Source organism: Eleutherodactylus coqui, chromosome 3 (assembly GCF_035609145.1).
Source record: "Eleutherodactylus coqui strain aEleCoq1 chromosome 3, aEleCoq1.hap1, whole genome shotgun sequence".
Classification (NCBI taxonomy): Eukaryota; Metazoa; Chordata; class Amphibia; order Anura; family Eleutherodactylidae; genus Eleutherodactylus; species Eleutherodactylus coqui.
Genome location: NC_089839.1, coordinates 96,322,153 through 96,336,118, shown reverse-complemented (window position 1 = coordinate 96,336,118; position 13,966 = coordinate 96,322,153). Strand labels below are relative to the sequence as shown.

At 43.2% G+C, this 13,966-nt stretch overlaps 1 protein-coding gene across 5 annotated transcripts in view; it reads left to right on the top strand.

The window, feature by feature from the left end:
• The window catches only part of BIRC6 (baculoviral IAP repeat containing 6), a 240,121-nt gene that overhangs the window by 127,549 nt on the left and 98,606 nt on the right, over positions 1-13,966 (top strand). For all 5 annotated transcript variants that reach the window (XM_066595893.1, XM_066595891.1, XM_066595890.1 and 2 more), the window contains 3 exons: positions 5,875-6,006; positions 8,945-9,112; positions 9,215-9,388. In XM_066595893.1, the coding sequence (XP_066451990.1) occupies positions 5,875-6,006; positions 8,945-9,112; positions 9,215-9,388 (474 nt within the window). The remainder of the gene's footprint in view (positions 1-5,874; positions 6,007-8,944; positions 9,113-9,214; positions 9,389-13,966) is intronic.

Genomic DNA, 13,966 nt, shown 5'->3' with positions numbered 1-13,966 from the left:
CGTTGCTAGCGTCCTCGTTCCCATGGAGCCGACTAATTTTCGCCCTCCGATGGCCAAATTAGCCGCGCTTGCGCAGTCCAGGTCTTCTCCTGTTCTCTATGGGGCTCCGTGTAGCTCCGTGTAGCTCCGCCCCGTCACGTGCCGATTCCAGCCAATCAGGAGGCTGGAATCGGCAATGGACCGCACAGAAGAGCTGCGGTCCACGGAGGAAGAGGTTCCCGGCGGCCATCTTCACCGGTAAGTATAGAAGTCACCGGAGCGCGGGGATTAAGGTAAGCGCTCCGGTAAGCTTTCTTTAGGTCCCTGCATCGGGGTTGTCTCGCGCCGAACGGGGGGGGGGGGGGGGGGGGGTTGAAAAAAAAAAAACCCGTTTCGGCGCGGGACAACCCCTTTAATCTGTTAAGGTAGACGGTAATTAAGTGGTAAATGCTGTTTCTGATTTTAAGGGGTCATCTCCCCTAAGAAGTTGTTACAAAGCTTCTGATAGGATTTCAGCCCAACATTCCTAGGAAGCAGGTTTAACTGTAAGTTGTAACAGTACTCTGACCAAGTCACATGACCAGTAACTTCCAATACCGCTGCAATGGCAGGATGCTCCGTCTGTCAATTATATAAGCAACCCTCTGTCCTGCCCTCTGCCCCTCTCACACAGGTGTTGGTTTAAAAAAAAGCTGCATTTCCACTTGGGTGGATCAGCTTTGTGCAGCATTCGGCATGAGCAATTGTCTGCATTGTTACTGTGTATTTTAGTGCCGTAACAACGCAGAGAAAGCACGACTGGCATTACACAACCGTGAAGTTTAGACTCTGGAGGGAGTCTGTTACTTTACATGGAGGGGGTACAACAGTGTTTTTAAATTACCTTTTATTTAATGTTTTTTAAAAAAAAATTTTGGCACTCGGAATAGCAAGTGATTAAGGCGTGTACATGATGTCCCCCAATAGGTTCTTGTCAGTAGTGTCTGCACTCTTATAATGGTGCTAATTGTGCTTTTGCATATATTTTTCATTGCCCTATGTAATCCACTTATGGATAATGAGGTGCATAAGCTCTTCCCGCTGCAGTCTGCGAGCGCGATGGAAGTGGCGTATTCCCGGACATTAATATTACATAGAAGTGTGAAGTAACCTACCGAGAACAATTATTCTTCAGAAGAGTTAATCATGTGGAAGCGGAGCGGCGACTCTTCATCTCTTCCCCAGCAATTCAGACATTCGCCACATTGCGTACGGCTGAACCCTGCGACCGACCCGGTTATTATGTTCACCCTCTAGCCTATATTAAATACATATCCGCTCTTACTTTCCCGCTGAGCTCGAACAATACAATAAAGGCTCCTCTTAAGTGCTGCCAGTTGGAGACGTCCGCTGCTCCCTGCAGGCATCAATGGGGATCCTTGCTTTACATTCTTCCCCATTCAACAAAAGCCGTTTTATGAGTTGCTCATTAAAGCTGATTATAAATTAGTTAAATGTCAGGAACGGAACTGTGTGTACGGAGATGAGGGGAGAGGAATGTATATAGTGGGGTGTACTCTAAATTCCCTGCTCTGCACCAACATCACCTCCACATTTATTTCCATCCATGCCTTCCAAGAGCCAAAACTTTATTTTCCCATCAAAATAGCTGCATGTGTGCGCGTTCTTTTTGACTCCTTAAGGGCCAGAAACCCCCTTTTTTTTTTTTTTTTAAAGGGGATTTTATCAATGAGGTTTTACTGCCTTATTTTCTTTCCACTACAAAAATGGCTTTTTGCAGTGTTTTTCCAGTGATGCATAGGGCTTTATTCACTGACATTGCTTCCTTTTTCTTTTTGACACAGGAGAGGGTTTTATTCTTTACTTTTATTTAATTATTTCATACCTTTTCTTTTAGCCCCACTATGGAACTTCAACTTTTGAGTTGGATCACTCTTATAATACACTGCAATATAGAAGCACTGAGTTGGATTCACCCGTGGTGTAAAAATATGCCACAAACCAATCTGTTCGCCCCCTTTTTACATAGTAAAAGAAGAATCTGCAGTACTAAGGCTCTCGCACAGGTGGTTTTTACTGCGTATTACACGTGGGTTTTATGCACATATTATGCAGTAACCTTTTACATTACTTTCAGTTGCACCTATCACACACGGAGTGCAAATTCCACACACAAAAAAGAAAGTGACATTCTTTACCTTCCGCATATTTAGCACTCATGCACGCCAAAATAGTGTAGGAGAATTTGTCGGAATGCAGCAGTACGCAGTGCATTTCATAGTGCTGCATGCTGCCTGCACGGGAGAAAATGCCATGAGAGAACCCTTACTGTGGCACATCCACACCCAAACTCAGCTCAAAAAATCATCATTCAAATGAAAAGTGCAGGATGGTAGCATTTACACACAACGATTATCGCCCAGAAGCCATCGTTTTAACGAATTTTGAGCGATAAACGTTGCGCCTAAAAGGGCCCTAAGCTGTGTCTAATAGGTGTAGTAAGATGGCAGACCTGTAAGTCATTATTAGGCTCTGCCTGCCATAGCAACCCATTGGTGCCCAATGGTCATTTGTCAGGTGGGCGGGAATAGGGTGAGAGGAAGCCCTCCCCCTTCTGTCTAACCACTTACATGTTGCGGTTAGCATTGACTGTGATGTCTTAAGGCCCATTTACACGCAGCGATTATCACTCAAAATTTGCTCAATCTCTTTTGATTCATAATTGTTGCGTGTAAATACTACAATCGTTTACTCTTCGGCCGAACAATAATTTTTTAAGAGAGCATAAAATCCATTGTTTGGCCGGAGAGCTGATAACAGGGACCGCATACTGTGTTCTCCACGGGGAGCGCTGATTACATTGTATTCAGCTTGCAACCCCGCTGCAGAACAAAGAACCTGTATGCAGAGAATAGACCACCTGCTGTTCTCTGCATACAGCTAAGGAGGCTCATTTACATGCAAATGAAGATAATAAGCTGCTAATGGGCATTAGTGCTCATTAGTAGCTTATGCAAAACTATCGTTAAAACTGTGTCTCTTCCTATCTTTAGAACAAATTTTGAGCGATCATCTTTGTGTGTAAATGGGCCTTTAGTTTTTAAAGGATCGGGATCAGTTAATAAGGGGTTAATCAACACACTATTGCCTCAAAGTGGTATTAAATGATGGCCTTTGATTTTAAGTTGTGACACCCAAGAGAAGTAACTCCATAACCTGTACTGAGCGGTAACTCCTCTCCTTAATGTTCCCCTGCTTTCTTCAGTCTGTGACCAGCAAAGTGACATCATTTGGGTTATTTATCATGTCATTCCCGTCCGACGTCGGACAATTAAATGGATGGAAGTAAAGTATTTTTGCATTTTTTTTCATTATACAAGCAATGTCGCTACGTACAGTAATAGCTGGGTTTGCCCTCTGAGTCATGTCCGTGAATATGTCATAGATAAAACTAAGTGCCGCTTAGCGAGCAAAAAGGTCTGTACAGAAAAAGGAGTGATTATCGGTCCCAGATATGAATTCCTAAAGTGTTTCCAGAGTCAAGGACGGCGGGTTCACAGACGACGGCTCCGTGTAGCAAGTGTGTGAGGAGTACGGCTGGATTTAGCATTCGCGTGGTGCACAGATATTGTAGGCCATGATTCTGGTATTGATAAACCATCTCCTTTTTAAGACCTTGAAGAACTGAATCTATTTCGGAAGTGGCTACTTATGCAGGGACGCTCTTACTTTTCCACCTTCCCCATCCTTCCTTTTTATTTTAGATTTTTTCACTGGATATTTGACCTCTAGTTACATTACATATACAATGCAGGCTACTTCTGCACATCTTATCTTGCTAGAGTAGACCAGAGAAATTTCACCGATGTAATGGGATGCCTTTAGTGTGGCTAGATGGATGGCTTGTGGATTCTTTGCTCACTCTCCATAGGAAGTAATCTGGAAGTGTGGGATCGGATCAACACGGTGGTCCTACGTCCGGTGCCCGATTTGCGTCTGACCCGCACTCTTAAAAGAAAAATTGGAATTTGACTGCTATTGACAACACATGAGGCTATGTTTGTTGTAAAGGTGCTCACTACACAGTGGATATAGAAAGTCTACACCCCTGTTAAAATGCCACGTTGTTGTCATGTTAACAAATCCGACAAAGCTGCATCATTTCAGAGTTATTTCCACTTCCGATGTGACCCATTATCTGTGCATTTCCATTGGAAAACAAACTGAAATCTTTTAGGGTTGGGAAAATGTGGTTGCATAAATATGCACACCCTAAAACATACCTTGTTGATGTATCCTTTGACTTTGAAAGCAGTCAGTCTTTTTTGGTAGGTGTCTGTCAGCATGGCACGTCTTGACTTGGCAATCTTTGCCCACTCTTCCTTGCAAAAGCGCTCCAAATCTGACAGATTGCGAGGGCATCTCAAGTGTAGCGCCCTCTTCAGGTTAACCACAGATCTTCAATAGGATTTAGGTCTGGGCTCTGGCTGGGCCATTCCAAAACTTCAGTCATTCTTTTGTTGACTTTGGGTTGCTGTCAAGCTGAAATTCCTCTTCATCTTCAGCTATTTAGCAGAGGCCTGAAGGTTTTGTGTCAAAATGGACTAATATTTGGAACTGTTCATAATTCCCTCCACCTTGACTAAAGCCCCAGTTCCAGCAGCAGTACAGTCCCATACCACAATGCTGCCCCTGCTATCTTCCCTGTGGGTCTGCTGGTCTTCTGGTGATGCAGTGTTGGCTTTGCACCAAACATACCTATTGGCATTATGGACAAAAAGTCCAACCTCGGCTTCATTGGACCATAACACGTTCTCCCACAGACTTCTGGCAGACTTGATGTAGATTTTGGCAAAACATAGCCGGGCTTGGATGTTGTTCTTTCCTAGAAGAGGCTTCCATCTTCCTACCTACCCCACAGTCCAGACATATATAGAGGCGATGGTTGTCACATGTACTACACAACCAGTACTTGCCAGAAACTCCTGCGGCTCCTTTAATGTTGCTGTAGGCCTCTTGGCAGACTCCTGGACCAATATTGTTCTGGTCTTTTGATGAATTTTTGAGGGTCGTCCAGTTCTTGGTAAAGTCACTGTTGTGCCAAATTTAATCCACTTCTTGAGGACCGCCTTCCATGTTATATGTAATGCTTTGGAAATGTTTTTGTCCCCTTCTCCTGACTGACACCTTCCAACAATCAACCCTTTGATGTCTTGTAAGCTCTTTACGGACCAACTAAGAAAATGTCAGGAAAATCCTCCTAGAAGAGCCGAGCTTTATATGGGATAAACCATAACCCCTGTAAATAATGGCAGTGGAGTCCTGACTACTATTTAATGTAAGGTTAAATGTGATTGGCTAATTCTGAACGCAACCTCATCCCCAAATATAAGAGGATGTGAACACTTAAGCATAAAACATTATTTGAGTATCGTTGTCTTTATTTTTCTACCCTAAAAGCTTTGTTTTCCAATGGAATGAACAGCTAACGAGTCACATTGTAGGTGGAAATAAATCTGAAATGACTCCTCTTTGTTGGATTTTATACCATGCAGAGATCTACCGTAGGAGTACTGAACATCAATAAGATGGTCATTCAGAACAATGAGTATTTCTTGTCCATCTCATTGGGGAACACAGCAAGGTTATGGGAGCAGCTGTACCCAAGGTCTCGGTGTCCCCCAATGATACAAACGAGAGAGATTTTATGGTAAACTGCAAAAATCCTATTTTTTCAGTTTATAATTATCTGGATTGAGTCATTTTAAATGCAGAGTATGATCATTGCAATCAGCCCCGTTATGTGAATTAAGGGAATGTTAGTGTGTCTTACTCACCTGTGATGACACGTGGTTGGTCATGTGACCTCTCATGCTTCTATTCTTCCTTTAATAGACACGCCGAGCATTACCGCTAAGTTGATAAGTGAGCAGAAAGATGACAAGGAAAAGAAAAACCACGAGGAGAAAGAAAAGGTGAAAGCGGAGAATGGCTTCCAGGACAATTACAGTGTGGTTGTCGCTTCAGGTAAATGTATATGAAGGGTCTTTTAGAAACGGGATTTACAATCACCTAACAAAACTATTCATAAGTTCTACTCGCACCTCCACAGATCATAAAATAACTACATGGAAAGACTATATTTTGACATTGTCCATATTTGAGGATATTATGTAATTTAAACAATTTTCAAAAGCAAATCTCTGAACCTGAAGTAATCTTACAACTGGACTGGTCGATATGTCCCCTGTCTATGCCACACAGTGGTGCTCATTTCTTGTCATACTTTGTAGCCAGGCCCAATGAACGGGATAGTCCTAAACAGCCCAATGAGTGCTTCAGGCTATTTCCCTGCTCACGTCTACGGAGAGGAACAATGCTTGCTCGTCCAACTGAGACTGGGGACTAAGGGCTCCTTGTTCTCTACAGTAGTGGAAGTCTGGGATTTCGGACCCCCCTCCACCACCTTATAACTTAGCAAGATAAAGTTGTCATAGAAACAGCCCATTTAAAGGGTTCTTCCAGTCTCCTTATGTGTTTGGCATTTTGCAAGAATATGCCATAATTCCGATTGCAGAATTCAAACTCTGGGACCCCCAACTGATCCTCAGAGGGAAGGGTCTCATTATGTATTCAGGGCTGTGACTCCTTCACTGCTCTTTCTAATACAGCGGCACTCCTGGCCATCCAACTCTGCAGAAAGTGCAGCCAGCCCGTTGGGTTGAATGGAGCTGTGCTGCAGTTTTATTCTGTCCGTGGCTACGGCACTCCCTTCATTCTCAGTGTCACTTTATGAAATGAGATTACCACTTTACAATGGCTGTGAACATTAGATAAGTTGGTTGAGCCTGGCAGTTATACCCGCACTGGCAACCAGCTTAATGGGAATAGGAGCTAGCTGTCCACACTCGGCAAATATCAGAGGAAGGAGGGGCGATCGGTTGTTTTAAACGACTGTACGAGCGCTGATATCACCGCTAAGGTCGTTAGCGCTCGTGCAGAGTGTTTACACTGAAAGACTTTGCCGCTGGATCGCAGGCTTCTCGCTCAGCGCTTCACAGTCTATGCGTAGCGCTGAGCAGGGAGCATTTACACGGAGCAAGAAGCCAGGGAGCCAACTACAATTTTTTACTGACAAAGTCAGAGATAAGTGAACAGATTTTAAGTGATATTAGTTACGTGTAAATGAGCCATAAGTGCTCACCTGGCAGCTGCTTTTAGGAGACCATTTAGCTATCTGATGTGGTGATGGTACTTTAGCATTAAATAAGAAGTTGATCACCTGAGTGAACAAGCAAACAATGACACAATTTGCTCAGGCGTTTAGTTTAAACACAGATTGTGTTTGTTTTCTTTACCGGATCGTTCAGTTCATTGTGACAGTGCAAGAATACTACTGAATGATCACTGTTTAAACAGAATGAGCCAACGATTATTTTTTTGCCTGCATAAAATGAAGAAGCAAACTAATTATATCATTCAATCATTACATTGTTTGCACTGAGCAATTATTAAAATTAAAACTATCTAGCCATTTTATTTTATTTTTTAACCGATAATGATTCCACGTAACATTACATTTTAATGCCTGATATGCTCCGAAGGCTAGAAATCTGAGATTGCACATAATTAGGTTCTTTAATAATAGGTCGGGGTCACACGACTGTTGGTATAGTGTGTCCTGTGTGGGAAATCTTTTGTAGGCCACCATATTACCGCTCACATAAATTGCACAAAATACACGCACAGGAAAATTTGCAGCATAATCTATCTTGCCACATATTACGTGCACATACACACCAAGATAGTACATGGGCAACCCGCAGCAAGTCCGTTGCAAATTACAGAAATAGGAGGGGGTTCTGTGGACATCATACCCCCCTCCTTCAAAGTAAGTCTCCATTACATGGCAGAATTTTATATTACCATTCCACTAGAAAGCACGGCCATAGTCATGTACAAAAGGTGTTGTACTAAGAGGAAAAATACCTCAAACTCAGTGTTTATAAATATAATTGTTCAAAGTTCTTAAAATCAGCAGGAGTAACTTTTAGGCTGGGTTCACACGGGGCGGATTTGCTGTGGAAATTCCGTCCGGAATTTCGCCGCGACATATCCGCCTGCGGCCGCTAATCCCGGTATTAGCCAGCCGTGTGGACGAGATTCCTCAGAAATCTCATCCCCACGGGGCGGCAAAGCCGGAACTGCGGCGCGGATTAGCTGGCCGCAGCATGCTCATTCTTCTTCCTCCGATGCGGCCGCGCTCTCCTCTATGGGAGCGCCAGCCGCAGCGGAAGAGCGAGCAGCCAGGCTGCTTCAAAACCCGTGGCTAAGTGCCGCTGGTTTTAAAGCAGCGCTTCTCCCGGCGGAAGTCTCGCGGTTTTTCGCTGTGGCCAAATCGTGGGATTTCCGCCGGGATTCCGTTGTGTGGGAACCCGGGCTTAGTGTTGCACTTTTGAGAACTTTCCACCAATTTATTTTATGATGAAAAGAAAGAACAGACTCCATAGGGAGTGGTTTGGCTATGTTCACACTTGCATTCTCTTTTACTGTTCCGTCTCGAGCAAGAAAACAGAATGCCAGCCAGGGATGGCTCTGTCCTTCGATTGAAAAAGCCCCAAACGGATCCCATTGACTATTTTGGAGTGCATCGGGCTTCCACCCTGCTGACCAGACAAAATAGTGCAGCATGCTGCAGAGTGTTGTGCTTGATCTGTGCCGCAAGGGCCAAACTGATCCTCTGGCACAGATGTGAACGAAGGCTAAAAAGTACGACTATCAATTTGAACTGGTTTTGTCATTACACATATTACATGCAGAGTATTATTCCACTAACGGCTACATTAAAGGGCCCACTCTTCTCCTAAAAATTGTGTCAGCGGATTCCTCCACATTAACATGAAGAATAGCATCGTACTCCCAGACACAACCTTATATTTGTCTTTTGTTTTATTTAACTCCAAAGGTTTAAAATCACAGTCAAAACGAGCGGTCTCCTCCACCCCACCCCGTCCACCATCTAGACGCGGAAGAGTAATGACTGATAAAGTAGGCGGCTCTTCCTCAGGAGTGGACTCTTCAAGTAAGACCATCAGCATCCCTGTGTTCCACCTTTACCATAAATTGCTGCCAGGTAGGGTCGCTCTGCATATCGTAATGTGATGCTACACGTATGGAGAGGACAAGTTAAAATTGCATCTTTTATTTTAATGGTTCTTACGCTGTTCTCACACAGGTCAGCCGTTACCTCCTGAAATGACTCTTGCACAGCTCCTCACCCTCTTGTATGAAAGAAAGCTCCCTCAAGGTTTTCGTTCTGTAGATCTCACTGTCAAACTTGGCTCCAAGGTCATCTCTGATCCAAGCTTGTCGAAAACAGATTCCTTTAAGAGACTTCATACTGAAAAAGGTAAGTTTTCTCCTTTTGGTTTGAAAGGAATAACCTTTTTCCTTCCTTTTACTAAAGGTTCAGCTTCAAGGAGCCTTCACACGGTTTTTACTACAGTGTGGGATTACTTCACGGCGTTTCGTCACAAAAGCCGAAAACTTGAGTTTTCACAGAATTCTCAAATGGAAAGGAATTGAACCATTCTGTTGCATTAGTAAAAGTGACATCACTTTGGTGTCTTTTTTACATGGGTTCCGTTCATATTCGTTATATCTGGAGTATAGAATTTCACAGTCGACTATGCTATTCTAAACTCCAAATATAACGGAAATGAACGGAATTCATGTAAAACTGATAGCAATGTGGTGTCATTTTCACTAATACAAGTGAATGGTTCAGGTTCCTTTCCATTCGGGAGTTCACAGTGCCGTTTTCGGCAGCTGTGGTGGAACCTTTTGGCACAATCCGAAGCACAGAAAAACGCTATGTAAACGCTTCCTAAAGCTACATTCACACTAGCTTTAAGAGACCCACAAAACTTGGGTGAATATGAACTCCATTCTTTTGAATGGAGTAATACACATGAGCTATCTTTTCCCTCACAGCGATGCTGCATGTCCTATCGCATGCCATGCGATGTGCATCCGAGTGCGATTTGACATTTCCCATTGGAATCAATGGGAAACACTTGCCCACCCTCTGAAGCACGTGAAACAAGCCCCGTAGGAATGCAATTTCACAGAAGTGATGTAAGGTGTTTTTGCATGCAAACCGCTTCCCATCCATGGGTAAAACGTGTGATATTACGCCAAGTTTCTCTGCCTAATATCTCGCTCGCCCGTGTTAATGTGGCCTAAGAGTAGTAGATCATGTTTTGTGCTTCAAAGAGTTATTCTGGTGCAATGAAGTCTAAGAGATTGGCAAATGAGGGGAACAAAATTGTGCATGCTTGACCACCGCCCCATCGTTTTCATTAAGAGCACCAGAGATTGCCGTGCACTTGAACTCTGCTTTCGCACTCTCCTTGGAAGAAATGGCACGGTGGTAGAGCATGTTCACTGTTGCTTTATTTTTTTGTAAGCCTCTCAGTGGAACATGGGACCCCCTTTCTGGTGATCAGTGAGGGTCCCAATGGTCCGACCCACACTGATTGTCTAATTATCCTCTATCTTGTGGATAGAGGATAACTTATCTGACAGGTATACCCCTTTAATACGAGCCAGGAGCAATGTGTTTTCAAGGGGGTTGCCAACAAAACTGACTGGCCTATCCTTGAATAGCTGATAAAGGCCGCTGTATATTTTAATTATTATTGCAGTTGCATGTGTCAGATGAATTTATTAGATTAAAATTTCAAGTACACAAAAAACAAGTATAAAACACTAAGCTTACTAAAAGGCTCCAAGTTGAACTGCAACATTGGATATGATAACCAAAAGAATTTTAATTTTCAAAAAAAGTAGACTAGCCCTCCCACCTCTAATTAGCCGAGTGAGTTAAGGCCCATTTACACTGGACGAGTGTCGGGCAAACGATGCCAGACATCCGTCCCTGTTTCTCTGCACTCCTGTGCTCCTGCATGGGAGCTAGCTAACCTGGCTGGTTCACGGAGTGGCCAGCAGGGGGTTCGGGGCAATGCAGGAGATTTCTCTCCTCTTGCCCCACCGCTTCTCTCCATAACAGTGATCATTCGCTATTGAACGGCCGCTGTCTAAACTGAACGATGAGCTTCATTGCTCATCTTTTATGCTGCATAAAAGATGAGCGATGAAGCTCATTGTGCAGTTTAAACAGCTGTTATCCCAATGGGGTGGGGGGGTGGGGGGATCTCCTGCACTGCTCCGTGCCCCCCTGCTGGCCGAGCTGTGAGGGACAACTCTGCTAGCTTCCGTGCAGGAGCACGGGAGCGCGGATACACAGGGACGAGTGTTGGGCATCATTTTCCCGACAGTCGTCCCGTGTAAAGGGACCTTTACAGTACCAGATAAGGCGCTCCAATTTGCTGGATAAACATTTAAGGGGCTACAATATTTACTGTAGTGCAGCGGCCCTTTTGTTCAACTATCCGTGAGGGTCTCGGAGATTTAATTCCCATCGATCAAGCATTAATAGCCTATTTAAAGATTAGGCCTTAACCCCTTGAGTGGCGGGTTTCCTACCACCCTGTCGTGCCCACCAGGGCAGGTTTTTTAAAATGGTCTAATCATTGAATTTCAACTAATTTTGCAGTTGCGTCTCAAGAGCCATAACTTTTTCATTTTTCCATTGACATGGCCATATAAGGGCTTGTTTTTGCGTGACAAGTTGTGATTTTTTTTTTTTAAACAGGGGGGAGGAAAAAAAGAAATGGAAAAAAGAGGGGCCATGTCGTTAAGGGGTTAAATAATGCATTAACTTCCTTCTCTGGGTCATTACGACGCATGGATACCACATGTGTGATTGTATTTTTGATTTTTTACAAAGTAAAGGGAGACAAGTGTTTTTTAATTTTTTTTTTTGTCCCTTTAGGGGACTTCCACAGGGACCCATCAGGACCCCCTGATCACATTCCGGGGGTCCGATGGTGACAGCCCTTTACATACTGCAGTGACAGCCCTTTACATGCAGCAGTCACATAGACTGCCGCATGTAAAGGGTTAACAAAGCAGAGATCGGAGGTTTTCTCTGATCTCTGCTGTAAGAGCTGGTGCCTGATTGTCCTCTGACAGCCAAGCACCAAGCTCTCCCTGCCACAGAGACCATCGGCTTGCTTCTGACAAGCCGATGGTCTCTATGGCAACCTGTAAACAAAGCAGGAAATTGCCGGCAGATCGGCAATATCTTCTGCTGTTTTTTCAAAGCCCTTGCTTTGTTCTCTGTGGGACTGTGCAGGCAGAGCACACTGACACAGCTTGTGGCATTGTGCTCTGCAGCTCCCATAGTGATACATAGCCCGGAAATCTTCCGGGCTATGTCGCTATGAGCAGTGGAGCTCGTCCCGGAAAATTTCCGGGCGTGCCACTCAAGGGGTTAAATGGAACCAGACAAGCCCTACGAGCTGCATGAACTAAAGTTAAGAAATCCTAGGATTTGGGCTGCTGAGTCCATGGATGTCATACTCTCCTGCCTCCCTGTTCTGTCACTATCCGGGCAGACAAGCATTCACACTGTCCTCTGCTCCAAGACAAATTTGCATCCAGTTGCTTATTGGAGTGCTGAATGCATACAGCAAGTGCATCACTATCAGTATATACATATGTAGCTAGAAATAATTATACATATATATTAAAGTACAATCTATTGTAATCTTGTGTGTCAAAGTTGAAAGTCCCCATTTTGAGAACCCGCAGTGGGTGGCTGATCTAGATGGACGTTTTGTGCTGTTTTGTTAGTGCATTACCATTAGATAAGCTCCCTATTACTATTTCCCGATTACCAAAATGCATTCAGGCTTTTAAATATTTAACTGCAAAACTAATAAAATGTCTGCTGAGTTATGGATCCCGAATCCTGTAAACGTTCACATGTTAACTTCCCCATAAAATTTAGCAATTTTGTTTTATATATTTAAATACTAGGCACTACAGCATTTTATTGCTGTTCTGTGCTTGGAATCGAGGACTGGCAATCAATCCCTACTTGTTTGTTCTTCCTATGTAACTTTGTAGACTGTAAGCATTTACAACATTTAGGTATTGAAATTTTCCTGGGGGTAAAAAGAAAAAAAAACTAACAGTGGATTTCTTGTTTGCACCCAACCCCTCCAAAAAATAAAAAAAAATGAATAAAAGCTAGTCCATTAATTATTAAAATGATTTTCTAACATGAAAAGGCTAAAAAAATTGGTGAAAAAAACAAGCTTTACCAGTGGCCTTCCCATCTAGCATTTCTGTGCTGATCTATTCCCAGAAGTGACTGTAGCAGTCATGTATCACTCATGTCACCGCTCATGCCATTCACGCACGGATGCCTGCTGAGGCTGATTATTGATGAGCGGTCACATGACTGCTGCAGTCATGTTGGGTATTGAATCTGATTGCTAGACGATCAAGACTTTTGGAAAGAAGAGGGGTTTTTCCCCCTCTATCTTACACCATTATTTGCTGCCTATCCTCCTTGTGTTTTTTATATGAAAAAAAAAACTGCAAAAAAATATCCCTCACACAACTTTATCGACAGAAAAACAAAAAAGTTATAGCTCTTGAAAATTGCTTGGTCCTCAAATGTAGTACACACATTCACTCATACATATATACTAGCTATTATTATAGTATTTATAGTACCAGTATTTCTGGAGGTGAAATGCGCCACTTACTAAAGTATTATAGAGTGAAAGGGATTGGAGTTGATCAAAATATTTCTGTGCAAATAGTAAGCTACTGCCATTATTTGCAATTTTGTTTAACAGCTATGAATAACAAAACATCAGTAAATGTACAAAATAGCAATACTGATACTGCAACATTTAAACCTGTGAACATTCCGAAGGGATACAGCCAATGTTCCTTACTAATAAACACTCCATGGAGATATTTGTAGCAACTCAAATTTCTTACAAATAGTAAGCTATTGGCATTATTTGCAAACACTGATTTACGAACTTCAGCAGCTCGCTTATTA